The sequence below is a fragment of the Perognathus longimembris genome, chromosome 3 (genome assembly GCF_023159225.1).
Source record: "Perognathus longimembris pacificus isolate PPM17 chromosome 3, ASM2315922v1, whole genome shotgun sequence".
NCBI lineage: Eukaryota > Metazoa > Chordata > Mammalia > Rodentia > Heteromyidae > Perognathus > Perognathus longimembris.
The window spans coordinates 70,644,975-70,663,360 of NC_063163.1; the positions used below are offsets into that span (position 1 = coordinate 70,644,975).

Below are 18,386 nucleotides of genomic sequence, written 5' to 3' on the forward strand. Positions count from 1 at the left end.
AAAGAGGGAGCACGGATGTCTTGCTTTCCTGTGAGGATGGAAAAGATCCAGGAATAATAAAAAAAACAGCTGCCTTTGAGAGCACGCTTCATGTGTGGTATCCAGTTCTCTGTAGGGTTCAGTGGAGGGGGCAGAGGTGAGAGAGAGAGCAACAACAAAGGGACAGACAGAGTGTGTCAGTCCTCTCTATCTGGGGATATCAATGGTGTGTGTTTGTGGGTGTGGGTGTGTGGGTGTGTGCGTGCGCATGCATGCATGTGAGTGCTAGTCCTGGTGCTTGAACTCAGGGCCTGGCTTTATCTCTGAGCTTTTTTTTACACAAGGCTAATCCTCCATCCTTTAAGCCATACTTACGGCTTCTTGCTGTTAATTGGAGGGAGATAAAAATCTCAAGGACTTTCCTACTTAGACTGGCTTTGAACCATGATCCTCAGATCTCAGCCTCTTGAGTAGCTAGGAGTACAGGCATAAACCATTGGTGCCTGGTGATGTTATATTTTTCAAATTATTTGTGTTGTTCTTAACTACTTGTGCTATGCCCCCAGGTCTAAGACTTTTTTTTAATAGAGAAAAGTAAGGATAGAGAGCTGCCATTCTCCATGTTCAACTGAAAATCTTTGCCCCTATGTCACCCTCAAAAAATTTTTTTATCCTGTCATTCATACAATAAATACTTGCAGAGATCCCATCATGCACAGTTCTCTCTGTGCCTCAGGAGTAGTAGATTGGCTTTAGGACCTCTCAAAACCTGTGGTGCCTCAAGTCCCTTGAATAGAATGTCATAGTACTTGCGTGGAACCTACATGCACAACATGCATCCATGTGCCAGAAATCATCACTAGATGATGACTTTGTTTCTTGTGCAATGTAAGTGCAGCAGTTATGCTGTATTTTTAAGCAAGTAGAAGCAAGAAAGAATATCTATACACACCGAACACAGTCACCATTAGGATGTAGGTCACACTGGCCTTGACCTCTGAATCATTCTGTCTCAGCTGGGTGGGGTTATAGGCATGTACCACCATGTCACCCCCCATACTGGGGTTCAAACCCAGAGCATTAGAGTACTAGAGATCTCCAGGATAAAATATAAGGATTCATGAGTGGCCACACTTGGCGATCGCAATGCATAGCTTATTCCTCTTTTGACTTCTTTCCCAGTTCTTCTTCCTTGGTTACATGGAAGCAAAGAATCAAACAGCTATTTCAAAATTTGTCCTTCTGGGATTTTCCAAAGAGGACCTGCAGCCTTTCCTTTCTGGGCTGTTCCTGTCCATGTACCTGGTCTGTGTGCTTGGAAATCTGCTCATCATTCTGACCATCAGCTCCGAGCCCCACCTCCACATCCCCATGTCCTTTCCAACCTCTTCTTCAATGATATCTGCTTCACCTCCACTACGGTGCCCACAATGTTGATAAACACAAAGGCCCAGGATAAAACCATTACCTACAAAGGATACCTTACCCAGATGTACTTTTTCACGGTTTTCTCTGGACTGGATAGTTTGTTACTGACGGTAATGGCCTATGACCGTATGTGGCTGTTATCCTCTGCACTACCCAGTCATCATGAACCCTTGCCTCTGTGGTCTCCTGCTTCTACTGTCTTGGCTGATCTGTCTAATTTATTCCTTGCTTCAAAGTTTGATGGTTCTGAGGGTCTCCTTCCGTGAAGAACAGGAAATCACTCACTTTTTCTGAGCTCATTCTGATTCTCAAGGTCGCCTGCTCAGACACATTTGCCAATGACATTCTATTGTACTGTGTCACTGGCCTGCTGGGGGTTATCCTCCTGTCTGGGATTCTACTTTCATACTATTGAATTGTCACCTCTATACCAGGCATTTCCTCCTCCAGAGGGAGGTACAAGGCCTTTTTCACCTGTGAGTCTCCCCTCTCCATTGTTTCTTTGTTCTATAGTGCAGGCCTTGGGTGTACCTCACATCTGAAACAGTCTACCCCTCCAGACGGGTAAATTGCTTCGGTGATATATACTGCGGTCGCCCTCATGCTGAACCCCTTCATCTATAGTTTGAGGAACAAGGACTTGAAAGGGGCTCTAAAGAGACTTTTTCATTGGAATTAGTGAGCTTCAATTAGTTCATCAAACAAAAGACTCTCCTCCTGTCTGAGGAAAAATGAAGGATGGCCAAGTAATGACATTCCTCAAGAATATAAACTTGTACAGGCACCCAAGTTCAAGTATACAGGCAGGGAAGAGAAGACAAGCAAAATAACACATACCTACATAATACTGGCCCATCTAACCTCTCTCAGTTGTTCAAGGTTCCAGCCCCATGCCTGCAGGTCCACTCTTTTCCATCTTGATCTTGAAATGGTGACACCTGGACTGTCACTGTATATTGTTGACCTTTCACTTTATATCTTATTGAGTCTTACTTTGGTGCTTGCTATCTGGGAAAAAGGGGTATACCTCAAGGTAGAGTGCTTGCCTAGTATGTAAGAGGCCCTGAGCTCCATCTCCAGAACACCATTTCTGTCTGATCTACATATCTCATCTAGCCATTCATCTATTATCCATCCATCCATCATCTCTCCTTCCTTTCATTCCTCTGTTCCTTCTTTCCTCAACCTGTCTCTGTCTGACCTACCTATATCATCTATCCATTCATCATCCATCCTGACTCTTTCTGTCTGACCTACCTATATCATCTATCCATTCATCATCCACCCATCATCTTTCCCTCTCCCTTACCTATCTGTCTGTCTACCTATCTACCCATGGTGGTTGCTACCAGTCTATGCTGAGGGCTTCCTCAGGGAACTTCTTTTAATGTGCACTTTAGGAAGGAGCAAACTCTGTGGATGCAGTTCAGTGGTAGAACATCTGCCAGGCTGCATGTGGCCCTGAAAGGAAAACTCATCCTGTCTAGCTGTATAAACCCACATATCTGAAATAAAAGTAAAGCCACGGAGCTACCTGTTTGCCATTATCCTTTCCTGGTCACACTTCCCTAAGTCTGGCTCCCTCTTCAGATGCCTGACCACCACTCATGCTCCCATTCCAGCTTACCTGGCACCTAAATATATTTTGATGGTTCTTGTGCTGAAACTCAGGGTCCATGCCTTGCTGTATTAACTTACTAATATATGCTGTACAATCTCTCCAATCCTACCCTTCCATAATTGTGTGCTTCAATGACTGTGTCAGGAATGTTTTGTATCATCCCTTTTTTCTGTATCCCTGAATCAGGACTGGTCTATTGCTGCTTTTGGTCTCCATAAGTCTTCCACACTTTGCTGTCTGGTTATTACCCACCCTTTGGAGTCTTCTGGACTATCCCTAATAATTGTCTTATTTATAATTCACTTCCAAAACCTTTACTTGGCTTATGGATCTTTCTTGCCCAAACCTAAGTGCACAGAACTTAACTGACATTGCACATGTATAGAAGATCCCCTAGAGAGGAAAACCATTACTGTATGATCCAGGCCACTTAAATGTTACACAAGGTGCAAATGGGCCTTGATAGAAACTTCAGGAATTAAAAACACAGAATGAGTTAAGATTAATCAGGAGTCTCCTCTAGAGACTGCCGAAGGCATTTTGTGTTGTGAGGACTGGCAGGGAAATGCAATGAGGTACAAGGTCCCTGGACCACAATAGGGCCAATGGGAACTCATTACTTTCTGCAGCCCACAGCTGGTGTGATGGAGGAACTGGGCTCAGAGGGAGCAGTCGCACTGGATTCCCAAGGTTCGTAATCAAAGAAATGACTCAACTGGGGGAAGCATTCTTTCTGTTCTCCTGAGGCCCAGTCTCTAGAGAATATATACTTTTATTCTAACTCTAGGCAAGAACTAGTTAGTGATTGTTATTGTTTTCACTGAGCCAGGCAAAACTTTCCAGCAAGGCCCAGTGATCATTGAGCACTTCTCCCTTGGGAGGTGCAAGTAACTGTATAATTAAGAACTATGTGGAGAGGAAGGAAGCAGATGGAAGCATTAGAAGCCCACTAACCATACACCTAGCCACTGTGGCCTCTGACCCCTTGGATGCATCAGTTGACAATGGTATGAAAGGAATCAGGATGTTCCCACCCATCTCCTCCAGGGCAGAAGGTGGATCCCTAACAAGGGTACTAGAAAGAGTAGTTAATTTGTGGAAGACTCTAGGTCTTCTATCTTCTTGGATGAAGCAGAGAAACTTTTGTTTTTTTAAATGATCACAAACATTTGTAGTTTCTAGGAAACAGGTTTCCTTAATTAGTCTCAATTGGCTTAAGAATCAAATTTCGCATCAGGTGCTAGTGGTTCATGCCTAAGATGCTTAGCTATTCAGAAGGCCTGAGATCTGAAAGGTTGGAAGTGGGCCCAGCCAGACAACAATGAGATTCTTATTTCCAACTAACCAGCAAAAATGTCAGAAGTGGAGGTGCGGCTTATGCGGAAGAACCCGTCTTGAGTAAAAATGCTAAGCAAGAGCACAAGGCCCTGAGTTCCAGCCCCAGTATAGGAACAAAAGGAAAAAAAGAAAAGAAAATCAAATTTGAAACCAACAAAATTAGCGGATGGCTGAAGCCAAGCAGTGCCCCCAAATTCTTAAAATGAAAGATTTTTTTTTCTTGAACAAGAGAATAGATTAAATACACCCAAAAAAATGAAGAGCTGGGCTGTGGTATAGCTTAGCGGCAGAGTGCTTACTTAGCATGCTCCAGACTGGATTCCAGTCCCAGGTCCAAAAAACCAAAACCGGAAAAAAAAAGAAATACAAATCCAACTCTTCTTGATAGCAATAAAAATTTTAACCTGACAATGTTAAAGTACTTCTCACTTCTTACAATGAGAACCACATAAACACAAAGTCTCACAGAAAAAAACAAACCTGGAATTGTTCTATCAAAACAGAAAACACACTTCTGATTCCGCCAGACACTTTCCAATTCTGCTTCTCTTACCTCCTCTCCTCAGCAGGCTGGGAACCTGAAATCAGTAGTTGTCTCTTGAGGAATTATTTCTGTGCAGTCTTTCCTGAAAAGGTCAAGTGGTCTGTACCATCCACAGCATAGGCTTAATGGACCAACGTGTTGTCTGCCTACACCCTTACCAACAAGAGTTCTCTATGCCACCTCCTTGCCAGACATCCGTGTGCACTCACTCCAAAAGCTCAATGTAGCCCTGTGAACGTGACTTGTCCTGAGTACTGACACAGAGGCACTGTGCCTGTCAGAGACAGGTTCTAGGTCAGAATCAAGTCCTTTTCCCACAAAATGGCATAGTATTTGCATTAGGACCGGAAGTATCTTCTAATATGTTTTAAGTCAAAAAGTATAAACATAATGTAGTATAAATGCTCCCTCTATACTGGGCCCATTGCATTGCTTCAGGAGGAACAAAAAACAAATAGCTATTTGTGTGTGTTTTGTACAGAGGCATGCCTCTACTGGTAGAGTGCTGGGCTGGCTGTGAGCAAAAAGGCCAAGAAAAGTGCCCTGACTGTAATGGCGTATGTGCACACATGTGCATAAACACACACGACCATAAAACTGTACTCATTTATGTCTACATTATGGCTCACATAGAGATAGCAGTCACAAATTCAGCAATGAACAGGGGTAGGGGCTCCAGCAAGCATCCAGCCAGGTAGGGAATGCTTTTCTTACTCGTCAGTGAAGCAACAAAAGCAATGGAATATCCACAGCAGTTTAAATCATTAATCAGTTTTATTTTTCTTCATATAATAGGAAGTGAAGTAATAAATCTGAGGCTGGCACTGACACTCAGAGCCACAGGAAGCCCAGGATCACTGTGCGTTAGCGTCTGCAGTGTCTTCTTAGATTGCAGCTTTCACCCTCATGGGTAACAGATGGACCTTTCAGTACTAGGTCCTGGATCTCCTCGCAAGGTGGGAAGCAGGGGAAGACCAGAAAAATAGAATGTATAGACAGAACCCACTACTCATTTGTCAGTCAGAGGGAGTAAATGGTACCAGTTGCAATAGAAACTGTTTAAAATAGTTCAACCTGGACAGAACCTGAAGTCTTTTGATGTGAAAAGATGAGAGACTTCATGTTTGGATCACCACACACTTGGATCCAATGCCAGGAAAAGACAGGTGCCAAAAAACCCCCATCTTACCCAGTAGAGAACAATGCTAAATATGCCATTGGTCAGGGAAGATACCCAAAAGGAAACTGACAGGATATCAAGATAGAAGCTGTAGCAAAAATACATACAAACCTTTCATGATGAAGAACATAACTGAATGTAAAGACTAAGGATGAATGAGCTTAGGCATTTTTGCACGAGAGAAAACTAAGTGCAGTCCTACACTTATGAGAGAAACGGCTTGCTGAGGCCTCTCTCCAATGCACACTGCCATAGGTACCAGCGAGGTGGCTGGGCACAAATCATTTCCACACTAGATTATCAGCAGCATAAAAAGCTTTAAGAACTGCATAACATCTTCAAGTTTTCAAAGGAAAATATGTTATTTCCTAGCAAAAGTGCTCATGAGAACCACAAGACCTGAGGGGCTACTACAGACAACTGTGGAATCATGGAGACTGCCCAGCCTCAGCAACACTGACATGGCAGCAAACATAATTCTTTGATGTGGGGAACATAATTATTTCACATGGGGGCTTCTGGGCACTAACAGGCTAACTGCATGGCTGCTATTGTGCCCATAGCACCTCCCCCATCCTAGAAACCAAAAATGCCTTCAGACAGCTGGCCCCTCTGCCCCATTCCTTGCATGATGGACTTTGTGCTTTGGTGCTTTTCCTCCTGAGGACTAGCTAGGGAGATCAGGAGAGACCATCCTGCCCTCACAGTGGTCTAGCTCACCCCTGAAGTATTCACTAGAGCCTTCTCCATACGGATGGTGCAAAGAATTTCTCTCCGCGGTGAGTCTTCAGGTGGCTCCTGAGGGAGGAGTGATCACTGAAGGCTTTCCCGCAGGAGCTGCACTCGTAGGGCTTCTCCCCTGTGTGGATCCTCCGGTGCACGTTCAGGTTCGAGCCTATGCTGAAGGCTTTCCCACAGTGGTCACACTCATAGGGCTTCTCTCCCGTGTGACTCCGCGTATGTGTCCTCAGCGTGGACTGGTTCCGGAAGGCCTTCCCACACTGCCGACACTCCACGCGTTTCTTCACTAGATGGATGCTCATGTGTCTCCTGCGGGACAGGTAATCACTGAAGATTTTGCCACACGCAGCACACTCATAGCGCCTCTCCTGGGTATGGATCTTCCGGTGCGCAGTGAGGTTGGAGCTGGCACCGAAGGCTTTGCCACAGAGGTCGCAGCCATATGGTTTCTCTCCAGTGTGGGAATTCATGTGAGTCTTCAGGATGGACTGGTTCCGGAAGGTTTTCCCACAATGGCGACACTCCACAGGCTTCTTCACAATGTGGAGCCTCATGTGTTTCCTCCTTGACAGGAGATCCCCAAAGGATTTCCCGCACTCTTTGCACTGGTAAGTTTTCTGCACCAGATGGTTCTTCTTGTGCAGATTGAAGTTAGACTTCCAGCGGAAGGCTTTGCCGCACTGTGTACATGCATAGGGCTTCTCCCCTGTGTGGTTCCGGACGTGCTCCTTCAGGTGCGACGGGTGCTGAAAGGCTTTGCTGCAGTCTCGGCACTGGTAGGGCCTCTCTCCGGTGTGTGTCCGCTTGTGTGCAATGAGGTGGCAGCTCCTGCCGTAGGCCTTGCCACACTGCTCACACTTGTAGGGTTTCTCACCGGTGTGGACACGCATGTGGATCTTCAGGGCCGACAGGGTCCGGAAGGCGTTTCCGCACTGAGCGCAGTCAAAAGGCTTCTCCTGGAGGTGCGTTCTCGCGTGGCTCCGGAGGGCTGATGGGTCATTGAAGGCTTTCCCGCAGTCCTGGCACTCGTAGGGCTTTTCCCCCGTGTGGATCCTCCGGTGCCGGGTCAGGGAGGCGCTCGTGGTGAAGGATTTCTGGCACTGGTGGCACTCATGCATTTTCCTCCCATCGTACATGCTCAAGTGCTGGGCTGGGTGGGTCCTGTTCTTGAAGGAGATCCCACAAGCACGATGGCGATAGGGTCTCTTGACACTGGGGCTTCCAATCGGCTGGGGAAGATGAGGGCCCAGGCTTAAGACTTGGAAGAAGTCTGTGTAGTTGGAGGACTTCTCGGAGAGGCTCCTTTCCTGTCAGTTAAACAGGGTTGAGAGCTGATCTGGGCATTTCCAACATTTATTACATTTTATTTTCTTCTCTCTCTCTCTCTCTCTTTAACTAGTCTTGGGGCTTAAACTCAGGACTAGAACACTATCCCTGGCTTCTTTTTGCTCAAGGCTAGCACTCTACCACTTGAGCCATAGCACCACTTCTGGCTTTTCTATATATGTGGTGCTGAGGAAATGAACCCAGGGCTTCATATATGTGAGGCAAGCACTCTACCAGTAGGCCACATTTCCAGCCCACATTTTCTTTTTTGTTTAAATTATCTGACTTCTTTTAAGAATGGAACCAAAGGCTGCATGTATTCTCTGCTGTGGAACTCCAGCTCCATCCTTACATGTGAGCATCACATAGCAGAGTAGAAGCATCTCACATCACACTATGACTGAAGATATTCTAATTTGTAACATTCCAATCTCATTTGAGCTCTATTAAAAGCTCAGGATCAGTGCTCAGACCCAGAGTTCAAGGGCCACAGGTGACAAAAGCAAACAAAAAACAAAAAAGGCAAATGGCATGCCATAAGGTTTTGTGTGTGCTAAGTTTCACACAGAAATGCTGTTCACTGTTTAAAACCAGTCTGGGCCTCAATAGTCAAATCTGGGCCAAGTTATGTAAATGTTTACTCATTCAAAGTCTAACCCAACAAGTTTGGGTTAAGGGTGGGGTATTTTCCCAAAACGATAATACTTAGGCTTCCATATCTGTGGGTTCACAGGGAGAAAAAATAACTTCATTTGCAATGAACATCTACAAACATTTTTCTTTTCCTGTTCATTATTTCCTAGAAAATACACTAAGAACAAGTACTGGGATAGCACTTATATTTGCACTAGGTATTACTGTACATTTGGAGAAAATTTAAAGCAGACAGGTCATGGCTGGGTTTCATGTAGATAATTTATACACTAATATAAGGAACTTGATCATCCTCAGGTACTGACAGGCCCAGGAGCAGGTACCCAGACCCAACTATATTCACCATTTCTGGAACTCTGGATTCCTCTATTCTTCTTGCCTGGTTCCTGACTACTTGCCAACTACAGCCACCCCAGTTACTTCCAAGGGGGAAGATCCGCAATGATGTAAACGAAATCTTACCATTGTCACACCACTGGATACTTCCTTCCCAAAAATGTCTTCCATGAGAATCGACCACTTCGCTTTAGATGGAGTCTCCCAATCTAAAAGAAATTGGAGAAACATTAGCTTGTTATAAGAAGTAAATGGTGAGACAACAGGAATAGAACCAGCTGAATTTCTTTGCAAACACTAACTGTTCACTGTGAAATCCACTGTAAAAGGGAAGAACCCAAGCATGGACAAAATGAACAAAATAAACACTGGCCATGTCACCATGGAAACCAGTGTACAAGTCCTTCAAAAAATTAAAAACAGTCAGGTACCAGTGGTTCATGTTTGTAACCCTAGCTACTCAGGAGGCTGAGATATGAGGATCATGGTTTAAAGGTAGCCCAGGCAGGAAGGTCTGTGAGACTCTTATTTCCAAGTAACTACCAAAGAAACCAGAATGGAACTGTGGCTCAAGTGGTAGAATGTTAGCCCTGAGTGAAAAAAAAAAACCCAAGTACAGTGCCTAGGCCCTGATTTCAAGCCCCTGAACTAGCACTAAATAATCATTATCATCATCACCATCATGAATTAATAGATAAAGGTGAAATTAAGAATAGAACTTCCCTAAGGTCCAACCATACATACCACTTCAGAATACATCAAACTAATCAGTCAGCTTACTACTACTGAGATACCTGGAGGCCCACATTTACCAAAGTGCTTTGCACAATAGCCAAATAAGTTAAATGACTAAGGAGCTCATTAGTGAATGAAAAAAAAAAGTTTCTGAATATAGACAGTGAAGTTACTCCTCCATAAAGAAATTATACGGTTTTCAAGAAAACAGACATGAGCAACTTGAGACTGGTTGAGGAATCAACCAGTCCCCTAGACCTGTCATATTTTCTTTTGTAGTACGTGGAATCTAGGAGGTGAGGGAACATCAGGATGGTCAGTATAAACAGAGACTAAGACGGGCCCATATAGAAATACCAGATTCAAAGTTAGGAACACAGAGACCAAAGAAGCAGTGAGAGATGAGATGGAATTCAAAGGGAAAAGACTTCCTGTGTGGCCAGCACTACCCTAGAGTTGGGAGGTCATGTAGTGGAGGCCTGGACCTTTGATTGATATGGCCATGACCTCATGGGGTGGCATGTAGGCTTGGGCCTTGGTGGTGGGAGAGATGAGAGGTAATTAGGTCTCTTAAGGCACCAATATCACATGAAATGTGTTTGTCTCAGAGTGAGTTATTTCTTATAAGAGTGAGGCTAGGATCAAAATACCCCAACACTGGCCCTACCTAGGTCTCTTGCATTTGTCTTGAAGCTTGGCTTCTAAGTTCCCTTTGAAACTGGGTCACACACTAAGATGCACTGCTATATTGTGATGCAGCCAGAGGGAAGCCCTTACCAGGAGGGTAGCCTCATATTTTTCTGAGTCTTTAGAGCTGGAAATGAAACAAATAAACCTTCCTTTTCTTATTGCTACTAAGCCTCAGGTGTTTCATTACAGAAACAGTAAATGGATAGCTAAACACTCTCCACTGCCATCACTGATAAGAACCAAGTCAAAAACATTTGTGTCTGCTGGTGCTCACTCACTTGAAAGGGGGCTCTGCTCCATCCTCCTCTCCTCTGTCCTCAGCTCCTCCTCTTGCTCCAAGTGTGAGATGAGCCTGGGCTTGCCAACCTGGTACCCTGCTCAGGAGGAGAGACACATGTTGAGGGAGGACTGTGTAGAGGACAACCCCTTTCTGTTTGGTCCGGGTCAGCATTTTTGTTCTGTTGGGTCTGCAGGTGGACAAGTCTGACTTAGGAAGAACAAAATGGTGGTGTCACCTTTCTGGGAATACAGCTTTTTAAAAAACACAATAATAAAACCACAAATACCTACACAGTTCACCCTGCAAAACAATCTCAGAAACCTATGTGGGCCATCAGATACACATGAGAATGCCCCAAGGTCAAGGTGAATGGGATGGTCAGGCCTCAATACCCCTGAGACTCTGTGGAGGATGAACCTCAGCTCTGCGTGACTCTCTGCCTAGGTCCTGCGTGGTGAGATGGGGCCAGCCTTACCTAGGGAAGTCAGGTTGCTGTAGTTCTCCAGCATCACATCTTTGTACAGCTTTCTCTGAGAGGAATCCAACAGGGGCCACTCCTTCTCAGTGAAGTCCACAGCTACATCCTGGAAAGTCACATACTCCTGCCACAGCACACACAGTTGGGGACAGTGAGCAACCTACTATGGGTGTTCACAGGAAGATGACAGACGCTGAAACACTGGGCACAAGACTCAACACTGGATTTCCAGGGGATGTGTCCTGGGACTTGGTACCTCTTCCAGGCAGCAAGTTCCCTCACAGCTTCTTGCTGTGAGGAAATCTTATCCTGTTTCAGTTCTAAATGCAATATTGGAAGGGGCCCCAATCACTTCCCGACCCTCGCCTGAGACATTTCTCACCTGCTTTCCACTCTGCCTTTAGGTGAGTGATCCTGAGCACTAGGCAACACTTGCTACATAAATCCCTGATATGAAGCCAAGCCAGCCACCATCCCTGGCTCTTTCCTGGGCTCTGAGCAGGCATCCACTGGCCTGGATGAGCATCTAAAGAACTTCCCAGTAAGGTGGTTGGAGCAGTCCAAGAAATAAATCCTTGTCCTATCCTAGGGCCCCCAAGACCTTTGTGTACCTGAGAAGCAACACTGGTTGGTGTGCAAGGCTCCAGACCACGCCAAGCAAACAGGTCCAAATTCTGGGGACAGGGATGGTGTTTTGATGAAAAAGGAAACTCTGCCTCCTGGAGACAGGCAGGGTCCTGGATAGACATGACTACAGGAGGAAATAAGATGTATGACAATCAGTGGTCTACAACAATTACAAATGCCCACATCCCCCACCCACATGCACCACATGCATGCGCGCACACACACACACACACACACACACAACTTGTCGACAAACTGGAGCAGCTGTGCTCCTCTGAAAGACAAATAACAAAGGGTGTTGCGTCCATGAGAAGCAATATACAGGTTAAATATCCTGTGCTGGAAACACTCAGGACAAATGTTTCATGTTTCAGTAGGTGGGGAGGGTTTTCTAATATTGGTATGCACATGCGGATCTTAGTGGTGCTGCACAGGTATCTCAGGCATATAAGCTGAAGGAAATCACATACAATATTTTTAGGTCACCTGCATTTGGCCTACATGCCATCCCATGAGGTCATGGCCACATCAATCAAAAGGATTTTGGATTCTGAGTGAATTTAGGAGAGAAGAAATGGCAGCTCTGGTGGGTGAAGGAATTTCTGGGCTCCACTTTTGCCAAGCAATCAGTCGGGGGGAACACAAGTCACTGCAGCCCTTCAACTCCAGCTGCCCCAGACCTCCAAAGACTGGGGGCTGTTGGCTGCTGAGCAGCCCCTACCACATTCGTTCTACCCACCCGCTCCTGGAAGCCTCACTCTGTTTACACATCCCCTTGACCTCCAATTGCTGAAGGTGACAAACCAATATGGGAGACAGACCCAGGGCGGCCATGCCGTGGGGATGGCAGTCAATTCTCCTCACAGGCAGGGCAGGGAGAGAATGAGGAAGCGATTCCCCTGCTGATGGGCCTCTCTGTGAGGGGCATCTGTGGTAAAGGACACCATGCAGGTCTGAGTTGCACTTAGGAATGACCAAGGAGTTCTGGAGATACATAGTCAAGGTACTGGTAAAGGCCAGCAGCAGTGGCTCATGCCTGCAAGCCCAGCTACTTAGGAGGCTGAGATATGGAGGATCATAGTTTAGGCCAGCCTGAATGAAAAAGACTCTATGTCCAAAATAACAAGAAAAAAAGCAAGGCTGAAGAATGGCTCAAGTGGCAGAATACCAGCCTTAGCAAGTATGAGGTTCTAAGTTCACACCCCAATATCACCACCAAAAAATAAAAACTGTGCACAGTGTGAATGTACTAGAATGCCAGTGAACTGAATTCTAGGCTCACGGATGGCATTCTACCACTTGAGCCATACCTCTATTTCTGTTTTTTGGTTTTTTTTTCCTGGAAAAGTCTACCTCTGGCTTTTTGCTTCTAAAGTCTTCCCCTACCCCCCCCACCCCCGCCAAAGGCTTACTTTTTTTGTTTTCTCCATTTATCGTGTACCCAACCTGACAATAAGCTCCAAGACACAACATTTTGATTTGTCTGATGCTTTGATCCCTGTGCCTCCAGAGCTGTAATACTGTCTCACTCTAGCAGAAAAAAAAGAAAAAAGAAAAAAAAAATGGGGCTGGGTGGCAGTGGCTCAGCATATAATCCTAGTTACGCTGGAGGCTGAGATCTGAGGATGGTGGTTGAAGCTAGTCTGGGCTAGAAAGTCCTTGAGCTCTTATCTCCAATTAACCACCAGAAAACCAGATGTGCCTCAAAGTGGTACAGATCTAGCTTTGAGCAAAAAAGGGTCAGTGCCCACACCTTGAGTTCAAGCCCTATAACCAACTACCAAAAAAAAAAAAAAAGGAAATGAATCAAAAGGATGAATGAATGAAATGGATTAACACTTGCTTTCATGGTGAGAAGGCTTCTATGGGGCTAGTGCCTTGGTGGGACCACCAACGAAGGGTCTAAAGAATCTGGAGGGTCTAGAATCTTCTCAAAAGATCCCATGAAATTAACAGGGATACAGAGACTAAGACACAACCCCCTGGGCCAGGTGGCTCAAGTCTGAGAGGGCACACATGGCGCTCAGGCCTGTGGAACTCCCCCCTCCCTCCCATTCTGCAGAGGTGCAAATCAGATCAGAGCCTCACCTCCACTGCCACCAGTGCTTGTCAGGACTGGAGGGTGTCACCAAGAACTGCCAGGATGGCGACCACCAGTGATAGGAACAGTTGCAAAACCCATTTTCTGCAAAACACACAAAACAGACTGATAAATCAGAACACTAAACACCCTGGACAGCCTTTGGGATGGGGAGACTAACCTGTCAGACTTCCTCCAATTCTCTTTATACCAGAGTAGAACTGTTACCTGTCCTGTTTTCAAAAAACCCTGCTCTAATCAGAGTCTATATTTGGATTTTGGGCAGGGCGAGACAAGTGAGGGGCTAGGGTGTGAGATTCAATGGGACTCATTCAGCCAATGAAGGATGATGCTGAGTAGCCTTGAATCTGTATCTGCGGGCCTCCCACACAGTACCTTAGTCCCAGCCATGATGCCAGACCCATCACCTCCTAGCAAGAAGAAATACACCACCAAAGTTAAATAGACATAGAAATGACAAAGCTATGAAATGGAAAACACACGTCATAAAACAATAAGCAAAACCCTAACTAGAAATTTTTGTGTGTGGGGGTGCTAGAGCTTGAAGTCAGGGCCCATGCGCTGTCCCCAAGCTTTTTTGCTCAAGTCTAGTGTTCTCTACCATTTTGAGCCACAGCTCCACTTTCAGCTTCTTTTGGTGGTTAGAGATAAAGAGTTTCTCAGACTTTCCTGTTAGGTTTGCCCAGGAGAACGGCCATCTCCCCTTCTTTATCTGCCCGAAACCAGTAATCAATCACCTGAGTCAGCAAAAGACCCCAGACTCTGCAGTCACTTCTTCACCCTGAGATTATATCCTGGATCACCCTGCTCATGAATCCCTCAGACAGTGAGAGGTTCCCCAGGCTCTGAGATCACTTCCGCATTTGCTGTGGTCCTGCCTCCTGCCTTTCCCTAAATAATCTAGCTCAACATGAGTCCCCCTCTCTCTTCTCTTCTTCCATCCCCTCTGTTTCCCAGCCAACAGTTTGCTCTCCTCCCCAATATACTCTTCTCTGCTTGAACCATGTGGCAGGTTTCCTTTCTGGTGAACCTTATACTACCCAGGCTGGCTTTGAACCATTATCCTTAGATCTCTGCCTCCTGAGTAGCTAGGATTACAGGTGTGAACCACCAGAACCCAGCTAGACGAAAAAGTGAAAAAAAAAAAAATCACTGCCTAAACCAGGCATAGTGACTGACTCACATCTGTAATCCTAGCATTCAAGTGGGATCATGGGTTCTAGGGCACCATTAAGAACCTATCTGGAGAAAACAAAAACAAAATAAAATAACCATTAGAAATGAGGGCTGGGGATATGGCCTAGTGGCAAGAGTGCCTGCCTCATATACATGAGGCCCTGGGTTCGATTCCCCAGCACCACATATACAGAAAATGGCCAGAAGTGGCGCTGTGGCTCAAGTGGCAGAGTGCTAGCCTTGAGCAAAAAGAAGCCAGGGACAGTGCTCAGGCCCTGAGTCCAAGCCCCAAGACTGGCCAAAAAAAAAAAGAGAAATGAAAACATTCCTAACTTCTAAGATATTACAGATATATGAGTAAATTATGAACATCTTGGATTGTACAGTTTAATTGGAAGGTGAATGGATAATTTCCAAAAGAAATTTTACCATAACAAAATACCCAGTAGCCCTCTGGCCCTAACAGGAACGGAAGAGTCTTAGAAAATTCCCAAAATAGAGGCCTAGGCAGCCAGGAATAAGCAGTAGATAGTATGATAGTATGTAGATAATTAAACATCAGTTGACAAAGGCCTAGTGCAATTTACTAGAATAGCTCTTTTACTAAAGGATACTTTTTATTTTTATATTTTTTGCCAGTCTCGGGGCTAGGACTGAGCACTGTCCTTGGAGTCCTTCTGCTCAAGGCTAGCACTCTACCTCTTGAGCCACAGCACCACTTCTGGCTTTTTCTATATATGTGGTGCTGAGGAATCGAACTCAGGGCTCTGTGCATGTTAGGCAAACACTCTACCCCTGAGGCACCTTCCCAGCCCTAAAGGGTACTTTTTAAAGGAGAAACTATCTTAGAAAAACTTCCAGCAGACAGTAAAGTTGATTCTCTTTAAAACTGGAAAGCAAACAAGACTGCCAAAGATTTGCAAACCAAAGTCCAATCATTTCCAGTCAGTCCAATAAAGAAAACAAAGTGTGTACAATTCAAAGGAAAATACAATTACCTCTCTGACAAAGATGATTAACATCTATCTATGAAGACAACCCAAAAGTTACACAAAAATTAGGAAAGTTTAATGCTGAACCTAAATGCAACTAATGAAGTAGAAGAAAATTTAGTGAATGAGCACTAAAGTTCAAAGTTCCTAGGAAAATTCAACTAAACCTTAAATTCTTTATTTTGCAAATATTTGTAAAACTTTACCAAAGCCCACCATAAGTGGATCTAGCCAGCTGTAAATTTAGCTACTAGGGAAGCTGAGAACAGAGGATCCAGGTTTAGAAATCTTAACTCTAATCTCCATTTAAGAAGTAAAAAGCCTCAAGTGGAGGTGTGGCTCACTAGCCACGAGCAAGAGTACCAGGCCCTGATTCCAGGCCCAGGTACCAGTACAAAAACAATAAGCTAGGTCAGGTATGGTGGCTCACTAGGTCAGGTGTGGTGGGTCATGCCAGTGATCCTAGCTACTCCAGAAGCTGAGATCTGAGGTTTACAATTCAAAGCTAGAGGGAGCATAAGAGTCTTTAGACTCTTATCTCCTTACTTACCACTCAAAACTGGTAGTGGAGCTGTGGCTCTAAGTGTAGAGCGCTAGCCAGTGCCCAGGCTCTGAGTTCAAGCCCCATGCCCCAAACCAACAACCCAACAAGCTAAGCTACAAAGGCCTGTATTCCTGGCTATTCAGGAGGCTGAAATCGGAGGATGGCGGTCCAAAGCCAGCATAGGCAGGAAAGTCCATGGCACTCCTATTTCCAATTAACTACCAAAAAAGTCAGAAGTGGGCTGTGGCTCCAGTGGTAGAGTGCCAGTGTTGGGAAAACGAAGACACAAACAAACAAACAAAAAAGCAAGCTAAGGACAGTGCCTACACTATGAGTTCAAGCCCCCAGTACTGAGATTTACTAATCTCCTTTTCAGTTGAATTTGTGTGTAATTATTCTGGTCCTGCTAACTGTTTAATTTGCATATGTGAACAATTAGCACCCTTTTTGGGGGGGCATACATTTAAAACGATGTCAAGAAACAGCACAAACAGCTCCCAAACTATGATGCCAGAATTATCTCTTAAACTGAACCAGGCTGTTCATCCTGACTCTCCCACTAGAGTTTGAAACATCTCAAGTCTTAGGACTTGAACTCACTCAGGGTGTGGTTACTGTCCTTGAGCTATTATTATTTTTTTTTTCACACAAGGCTGGCACCCTATCACTTGAGCCACAGCTCCACTTCTGGCTTTTTGGTGGCTAACTGGAGATGAGTCTCACCGGGATTTTCCTGTCCCCGTTGGCTTGTAACTGTGATCCTCAGATCTCATCGCCAGAAGACCCGGGATTACAGGCGTCAGCACCCGCGCCCGGACTTATTTTTATTTTTATTTTAAAACAGGTTATCAGAGTTTTCTAAACGTCCAATTCCAGTTCTAATATTACTAGGGTTTCGTGTCGCCGGCCACCGCGTCTAAAACAACCCCTCGGCCTGGCTGTCTGGCTTCGGGGTCCCCACTTCCCTCCATCTCTGCCCCCGCCGCGCCCTAGTTTCGGGGTCCCTCGGGGTCGCCAGGGAGAAAGAGCTCAACTCGGGACTCGACAGGCCTGACAGAACTGAGGTAACGTGTCTCAGAAACTGCCACCCGAGGATGAGAAGTTCACGGGGGAGGTCTGCTGGGTTCGGGGGCGGGGTCCCCAACAAATAAAATGGAGCCCTCGTTTACCTGGTCTTCACCCATGTGTTTTTACTGCGACCGCCTCCGGAGAGTAATGGCTTCCGCTCCACTTCCGCCTTCCAAATCTCGCGGGATCGCATTGGGGACGCCAAGACGGAAGCGGGTGCGGGTGGCTTCTGGGACATGTAGTTCTTCAGTTATGGGCGGTTTGGCGGTAGAATTCAGGTGTAATCTGAAGGTCTAGCATATTCTCCAACTTTTCTTTTGTCTTACAGATCCGTCCTTGATTTATTATGGACTGACCCTCCCTTCCCCCCCCCCCCAAAAAAAAAAAGACCACCGAAAACAAGGATGTTACAAAGAGCTGGAGTTTATTCGAACTGACCTGCCGGGACTAGCTCAACTCTGGAGTGAGCAGCCCCCATTCCAAGTTACAGGATGTTTATAAAGGAAAATACCACAAGTTGTTCGCATGGGAATTTGCAACCAAGCAAG

At 45.5% G+C, this 18,386-nt stretch overlaps 1 protein-coding gene and 1 pseudogene across 6 annotated transcripts; one reads left to right on the top strand and one right to left on the bottom strand.

The window, feature by feature from the left end:
- Positions 1–1,179: 1,179 nt before the first annotated feature.
- Positions 1,180–2,086, top strand: LOC125347675 (annotated as a pseudogene).
- A 3,583-nt stretch (positions 2,087–5,669) lies between these two features.
- Znf317 (zinc finger protein 317) lies at positions 5,670–17,995 on the bottom strand. Of its 6 annotated transcripts, XM_048342153.1 has the most exons (8): positions 17,940–17,995; positions 14,046–14,126; positions 12,761–12,885; positions 11,942–12,081; positions 11,328–11,454; positions 10,851–10,946; positions 9,274–9,356; positions 5,670–8,138 (listed from the first exon to the last, which is right to left on the bottom strand). In XM_048342153.1, the coding sequence occupies exons 3-8, from the start codon at positions 12,789–12,791 to the stop codon at positions 6,825–6,827; spliced, it is 1,791 nt and encodes a 596-aa protein (XP_048198110.1). In that variant the 5' UTR covers positions 12,792–12,885; positions 14,046–14,126; positions 17,940–17,995; the 3' UTR covers positions 5,670–6,824. The 6 variants fall into 6 exon arrangements, with proteins under 6 accessions (XP_048198110.1, XP_048198109.1, XP_048198107.1 ...); XM_048342152.1 differs by lacking the exon at positions 12,761–12,885 and having other exon boundaries at positions 14,046–14,142; positions 17,940–17,973; XM_048342150.1 differs by lacking the exons at positions 14,046–14,126; positions 17,940–17,995 and adding an exon at positions 13,801–13,893.
- Between the last annotated feature and the right edge of the window lie 391 nt (positions 17,996–18,386).